General features: G+C 40.5%; 1 protein-coding gene across 1 annotated transcript in view; it reads left to right on the top strand.

Moving 5' to 3' along the window:
* The first annotated feature begins 1,233 nt into the window (after nucleotides 1–1,233).
* LOC104081339 (triple functional domain protein-like) overlaps nucleotides 1,234–7,879 on the top strand; it is a 30,706-nt gene continuing 24,060 nt past the window's right edge. The window contains exons 1-2 of the mRNA XM_009584039.1: nucleotides 1,234–1,375; nucleotides 4,663–4,737. Coding sequence (XP_009582334.1) covers nucleotides 1,234–1,375; nucleotides 4,663–4,737 — 217 coding nt within the window. The remainder of the gene's footprint in view (nucleotides 1,376–4,662; nucleotides 4,738–7,879) is intronic.

Raw genomic sequence — 7,879 nt, 5'->3', positions numbered from 1 at the left:
TAACGGTTACCTTGTTTCCTGTGTCTGAAGGGCGCCTCAGCCTTAGACTAGTACAGTCTTTGTCTTGGATGTGTGAACTACCACACAAGGTACCCCGTTTCTGTTACTGCTCTTAAAGGTGACTTGCTCACCGTATTTCAGTGCCCATGGGAAATTTCAGCAAGTTGGGTACCCAGGGGAGCAGCAGAGTTATAGGAACGCTGTGATTTCCAGGCAAAAGGTGGCTGCTTTACGCTGGGTTACTTTCTTGTCTCTAGGGCACTGCAGCTCTGCAGCCAGGTCTTCGCCATGGGATTTGGGAACGCTTGCAGCCCAAGTGAGAGGGGGCAGCCCTGGCCATTTGGGTAAAGGGCTCTTGGAAACCTCCTAGGGTGATACCTCTACCCAGGAATGCTGTCTTTTCATGAGTCTTTCAACTTGGATAAATTAATATATTGCAGCAAAATATCTTAGCTTCATACACCATGAGAAAAAGGATTAGTACAGAAAATTTAGTTTGTTAAATTTGGCTGGCTGATGGTGTCTTCTGGCTCTGAAGTTGTGGGGGCAAAGAGGAGATGGTGTGTTTGCGGGAAAGACTTCTTCATTTTCTAGTATATACATCTGTATAAAAAGTTTAGGTGACTTTCTTTTGCTTCTTTCTTGTTTGTATGTTTTAAAGATCTTCAGTTGTGTGATACAACATTTCAATCATCACTGCTCTGTGATAGCAGACTCTTGTTTTAGTATGAGGCTGTATTGCTGTAACTCAGCATTGTGTAATTCTGAAAGCTTCACGAGGGGGGAAAAAACCCCTCTTAAATTGAAATGGACTACCTAGTCCTGTGTTACTTAATCTACTGAAGTTGAATATTAATTAGCATAGTTTGAGCTTCTTCCCTCTTGACTGGTAGTTAGGGAAGAGTGTCTGTATGATGTATGAGACAACAGAAGGGCATATACTACCTATTAAAAATGTGAAACTGTAAAATGAGTATTCCTTTAATAGGTATTGAAAATATCAAGGGTGGTTTTCCTCTTTAAGACTAAAATTGTCTTTAAAACAATACTAGTGTAGGATTTATTATTAAAAAACCACATTTTTAAAATAAAAATGCCTTTTTAGATGAACTGGATAGTGGAAGGAACAGCATAAATATGTGCCATATATGCATATACATCATGCTTTCAAGCGAGAAGCGTGTCCTGTGGGAATGAAAGCCCATTTGTAGTTCGTGCTTGCCAAGCTGTGCCATGCAGGCGTGGGTCGTGCTTTTCCGTGGAGCTCGCCACGCCGCGAGCGGGTCTGTGCCGACACCTCTGCTCACCCCATCGCTGCCGTGGTGGGCTGTGCAGTGGGTGACGGGGCTGCGGGCACTGCAGCGGCACCGCGGCGGTGAGAGCTGCAGCCGGCCAGCCGGGGAAGGATGACATCACCTCCAGGAACATGTGATGCAGCCGGCTGGCGCGGAGGTTGCTGAGCTGAGTAGGGAGAGATTGGTGCAGATATTTATGGCATTTCATTTGAATGCGGTAAATGCCTTTTAATTTTTTTTTTTTTAAATGAAATCCTCATAATTGCAACTGTTTTATGGTGTAGAGGCTTTAAAAAAGGCGGGGAGAACCCACCCCAAGCCCTTAAGACCTGCTTATATTGCTGTTTTTTTGTTTTATTATTGCTCTGTTGGAGATAAAAATATGATACTTTCTTGCTGTATTCACCCTCTTTGCTCCCCAGCATTTTTTCATCAGTTGTAATCCCCACAGTCTTTTCAGTTAAGCTTTAACACTGCAGAACTGGAATAAAAATAGGCTGTTTAGAGCAGCAGGAGTATGATAATCCAAGGCAGTCAGCCTTAAGGATATGCAGATCCAGAACATGAGCCAAGCACTAACCTATTTGCTAGGGTGTTTACCTTGAGCAGCCCCTTCATAGTCAAAAGAAATGTTAGCTAAATATTTCTCGCTTCTTACACGCCCCAGGCAAAGTAAAATGTGCAGCTACTGCGCATCATCTGAGGTAAAGTAGTTTAAGGGCTTAGAAATCTGAGCAAGCAAGTTGCGGTAACATCAGTGTCTTGGGTAATTTTGCGCTAAGATAGACAGCAAAGTACAGTACTAGTTTCTGCATGCTTTTTAGGTGAGGAGAAAGTGTTTTCTACCTCCAAATTTACTGTAAAGAAAAGGAATCGCCATGGTTGATATGAAAGCTGAGCATGCTAAATTGGCATTAAGCTTATGGTGGGTAGCTCAAAGGACGTTAAAAAAATTTAACTCGAAGTGTGCCTGTATGCCTTCGCAGTCAACTGAAGCCCAAATATTTCAAGGTGGAAAAGGGTATTTGCTGTCTTTTTAGATGAGTTATTTAAGCCTAAGGTTTTTCTTAAAGTCTTGTTTAAAGCTTTAGCCCATACTAAATGAAAACTTAGTAGGAACAAAACTGTAGGCAGTTTCAGTAAAAGGTTGATAACCCATGGCCAGTACTCTGGAGGAAGGAATAATGCAAGAGGTTCCTTTGGAACTGTCTGAGAGTCTAAGTGCAAAGGTGAAAGAAATACCTGTGTCCCTCTGTGTCGGTCTGGAGTTGCTGTGTAATTGCAAAATATTGTCCGTCCTGTAGAAACCCTCCATGCAGCATGGTTACCCAAGGAACCGGTTTTCCTGGTCTAGCCTTTCTGAGAATGCGTATCGAATTTTGGGTTTGTTTTCTGTTTATGGTGTTCATGGAAAACCAGGGAACTAGTCAATGGCCGGAAGAGGATTTGTTTAGTTTTCTTTTGTTTGTAATCTGTGGGTGCTGAGACAATGTCCTGGTTGAACACTTCAGTTATGGTGAACTGGAGGGACTCATTGCTGATAGACATTTGTCTAAATGCATTTTAAAAAAATCCCCAGTCATGGATAGTCCATAGTCTTCCACACACAATCCTGTGTGCTGCTTCACAGTTCTTCCCTTTACAAAACTTCCTACCATCTAAAGTAAGCCTCTCACTGCAATTCTAGCCAGCTTACTTTTGCCACTAGACTTCATATGTTTTGAGGACTGCTACCATGTCTCCCCTCAGTTCTTCAGACTAAACAGTGTCATTTGGTTTAGTCCTTCCTCATAGCTCATAACATGTAAACAACTGGACATCTTTGTCTCTTGGGTGTTCTGTTTGGTGTGTCCTGGGTCTCTTTTGAAGGGTAGTGCCCATAACTAGATACTGTAATGGCACAGAAGTCTCAGTATTGCTGGCTGGAATAGAAAACCTGTGATGTAATTTACATATATGATGCCATTATTTATGAATCTTATGTTACTTGATGACACCAGTATGATACCTTCAGGTTTTAGCTCTGAAGCGCACAGCTCTTTTGTTAAACCTCAGAGCCTGAGACCAAACAATATGAAACACTTGGATATTTTTGAGGAGGAAGAGAAATGATGGCCTCCCTGCTGGGCATCAGTGACAGCTTCTGCTGCCATCTCTAGAGGGCTTGTGGCCCTTTTGCACAGAACAACAACAACATATTTTAGAAAAGACTGCCACATGTACATTAGAGCTTGCTTTTGTAAGATTTCCCTGAAACTATAAATAGTTAAGAAGCTTATTTTACCTTCTAAATAGTTCAAACTGTTGCTTTTAAGGAACACAATTACTGAGTTGTAGCAGGCTATTTGGGCTGCCCTACTTAACAGCACTTCTGGGCTTCAATAGTGATAGAGAAGTGCGTGCTTCCCACTTACCCCAGAAGAGGTACTTTCTTCAGAAATGAGATTTTTAGAGAAGCACATGAATCCAAAGAGACAGGGAAGGATCATACAGACAGGTAGTTGAAGTGTGGGTACAAAACCACCCAATTTTTTATAAGATGAACAAGATTGGCCCAAAAGGGACCAATTCTGTATTGTACAGGTCAATATGGAATATAAGGTCATAAGTAAAATGCTTCCTAAATCTCCCCTATTAAAGAAGGGAGAAGTTTAGAAATGTAATGGAAGTAGAGAGGAGGGACAAGCTGGTGATGTGCTGCTTTGCAACATTGACTGTAATCACTCACCTTGGGCACCATTTCAAACTCTGTGGGTGTATAGCGTTAACGTGACAAAATATTGCTCCTGTCAGGCAGCCGCAAAGACACAGTTGAGAGCTTTATCTCCCAATTCTGCTTACAGAAGTCATGTCAGGAAAGTTGCATGTAAATAGTGTTGGGATTTTTTGGTGTGGTGTTTTTTGGGGGGTTGGCAAATTTTTTGGGGTTTTTTTTGTTGGGTTTGTTTGGGGTTTTTTTGGCTGGTAATTGTTCTAAAGTTACTTACTCTTAATAGCTTGATACTATTCTTCTGCTAGAACAAAAACTGAAAGTGGGATTTGGAATGCCTAAAAGCAACAGGATCCAACTGATAGTTTTTATTTACTGATGAAAAAGGCTAATTCCAGTATCCTGTTTTCTACTGAGGCTTGCTAACAGACCATGCTATTTGTGTTAAGCTAGTCAGAGCGATGACTTGTTCATTAATATATTTTAAAAGTTTAGTTTATTTTTTTGCAACATTTTAGTGTAAGGATATCTTAATTCCTGTAATAATAACATTCAGATTGTATTCCAAAGGTAAATGTTTTACAGTGCATTCATTACATGTAGAAGCTGAGCTTATCTGAATTTCTGACTAATTATCTTGTCTTTTACTTTTTTCAGGGTTTCGCAAAAATGATGAAATGAAGGCTATGGAAGTATTGCCAATTTTAAAGGAAAAAGTTGCATACCTTTCAGGTACAGTTATTTTCTTCTGTTGTGGAATGCATAACTGTGTTGTTAGTCACATGTAAAATGGTATTTTAAATACTTTAAATATAATTACAAAAGTCATGGAAAGCTAGGGTAGCACCTATTCCAGTTGGGTATCCCAAACATAACATGAGCATTGTGAAAGGATCTGTAATAAAGAGGATAATGTGTTTTGTTGAATGTGGAACATACTGCTTGTTGTCATCCCAGTCGCGTCCTGTCCCCCCTGCATATCCAACAGCATTATTAGAACAACCTAGAACAACCTGCTGTACTGTAGTCATATTCCTTCTCTTATTCTGCTGGAGGGTTTTACAGAGATGGCTTTGTTACTGGCCCATCTGAAGCACTGGAGAAATATCTCTGTTGCGGAGGTGAAATTTCAGTGCATATCTTTTGAAGCACACTTAATATCTTCATGGTGAAATGAGTTAGCATCTAATTCTAGCTATCTCCAGTATATACCTTGAAGTTGGTTGGTTACTTAATGAGGAATAGCAAGAGAATTTAAAAGTGGGATTTAGATGAATAAATATCATAACATATTCTGTAACTTGATAAGTAACTTTACTTGATGGAATGATGGCTGAGCTGCTTATTCTTGTGAAGTGCATTTTGGTGTGACTTTCTGAAGTAAGTACTTCCAAACCTGTTGGGATTAGACAACATCATTCTCTTTGCCATAATCTTAGTGCCAAATGATTTAGAGGACAGTCTCATATTTGAAAGGTGTTTTTTTTTGGATGAATAGTTTGTCAAAAACTCCAGAAATGAAGCTCTTATCTGTAAATATTAAAACGTACAAAATGATCCCTGAAATTGCACTCTTTAGAGATTTGCTGTGCATGGATGCTCATGCTTGCAACTACAGTGTGTAGTTCACAGAACTTAATCCTGTCCACTCTGCTGAGTCAAGTAGAGGTGTAAAGCAAAAAAGATGTTTTTTTTAGAAGGTCCTGGCAACTGTAATGAATGATCTAACAGAGCGCCCAGAGCCAATTTCCCAGGTAGTGTGGGAAGAACCAATTCTTCTGCTTATGAATTGTAGTGCTGATGAAGGCTTGCTTAAAACTGTATTTTCAGAGGGAAAGAAGAGAAAAGGGAGCTAAGCACAGTATTTCAATCCCTCATTACTCTTTTTTGGACTTTGCTTTACGGCACTTAATGAAAATGTAGTCAGTTTCCATTCCAAAACCTCTGAATTTCCAGGTTATCCAGAACTTAGTTTAGTCCCCTTAGAAGGGATCTGAAAGATGATAGGTGTTCTCTAATGTTAATTTGTAAGCATATGGCATTCTTAAAAGGCATTCAGTGAAAGTGAAGCGGGCCAAATGAAAGCTGAAGATAAATTTAAGGGGAGATGATGGATTATGCACTGGAGCAGATGAGGTGCAGGTGGAAGAAGTGGTTGCCAACTTGCCTGTGTGAATGTAGCAACTTCTGACAGAAGAATGGAGCAAACAGCTGTAAGCAGCAAGACTGGCCGGAACTGATCTGCCAAAATCAGTAGTTTCACATTTCCATTGCAAGTGGAGCTCAAATGAAATGAGATACATTAGTAGTGCAAATGACTTAAAACAAACAAACAAAACCCACAACAAAACAAACAAAAAGCCCCATAACAAAACTACCACCACCACTAGGGCTTAACCGTTGTGGAACTAGAACTGTCAAGCTCTATACTTGGGAACGCAAAGGTAAGGAAGACTGTTGGATTTACTGACTTACAGAGGCTTTCAATGTACGTCATTTTTTTTCTTCCAAGGTACAACTTTTGCTCAAGTACTTGGTTTTAATATTTGTAAGTACAATAACTGATTAAGGTCTGTAGAAGTAGGACAAATTTATTGGGGATATCTCTACTAAAACTCTATCTAAAGATAACTAAGTAATCTCTACTAAAACTCTAAAAGTCCCATTAAGCCTAAGGCATCCACAAACATCACTATAATTTTTGTATTTTGTTCTCCCTCATTTATATTGGAGTTCTGGTAGAGTTGTTCCAACATGTTAATTGTTGATTGTCAAGTACCTTCTCACATAGAAATGAAGTATGACAATCAACAGTGCAAAGAAATAGTTCTTTTTTATAGAGCAGGAAAGTTACACAAATAACACAGTCTTAAAAAAAATTCATGGAGTGTTTGAGATCCTCAGTTCACTTCCCCAGTCTTTTCTCTGCCTTTCTCTGCTGAGACCTTCCTTCTCCAAGTTAAATGAGTAAGTATGGGCTGTATAGCACTATATTCATCTTTGTGTTCTTAGAATAAAGACACTGATCTTTCCACAATGCTGGCTTTGTTAAGCACTTCTTGAGACCTGCTTATTGTGAGATGGACACATAAGGGTGAGCGATCTTATGGAGAGACCTGGACAGACTGGAAGAGTAGGCTAGCAAGAACAGCATGAAGTTTAACAGGGACAAGCGCAGAGTCCTCCACCTGGGTCGGAATAACCAAAGAGCCCAGTACAGGCTAGGGTCCATGTGGCTGAGGAGCAGCCTTGCTGAAAGGGACCTGGGGGTCCTGGTGGACAAAAAGCTGAACATAAGTCAGCATGATGCTGCTGCAGCAAAAAAAGCAAATTGGATCCTGGGCTGCATTCATAGGGGCATTACTAGCAGGGATAGAGATGTGGTTATCCCAATCTACTCAGTGCTTTTCAGGCCACACCTGGAGTACTGTGTCCAGTTCTGGTCCCCACAATTAAAGAAAAACACAAGCAGACTGGAGAGGGTCCACAAGAGGGCCACGAAGATGATCAAAGGGCTGGAGAACCTGTGCTATGAGGAAAGACTGAAGGAGTTAGGTCTTTTCTCCCTGGGGAAGAGAAAGCTCAGGGGGGTACCTTATCACAGTATTCCAGTACTTAAAGGACAGCTACAAAGAGGGTGGAGGTGCTCTCTTCACAAGGTGCTACATGGAGAAGACAAGGGGCAACAACTGTTTGCACCATAGGTATCTCCTAAGCCATTCTTGAGATGATGTTTTGATCCAATGAGAAATCTTGGTGTTTTAATCAAGTTAAAGCTCTTGGTAACAGATACCTCCCACTGAGGTACCACTTTTACTCCAAGTGTACTATGTTGTGATTAAACTGTATTTATGAGAGTTTCCCTTTTCTCCTC

This window comes from Fulmarus glacialis, unplaced genomic scaffold (genome assembly GCF_000690835.1).
Source record: "Fulmarus glacialis isolate BGI_N327 unplaced genomic scaffold, ASM69083v1 scaffold4668, whole genome shotgun sequence".
NCBI lineage: Eukaryota > Metazoa > Chordata > Aves > Procellariiformes > Procellariidae > Fulmarus > Fulmarus glacialis.
The sequence above is the reverse complement of the archived record's forward strand: the minus strand, read 5'-3'. Positions and strand labels throughout refer to the sequence as shown.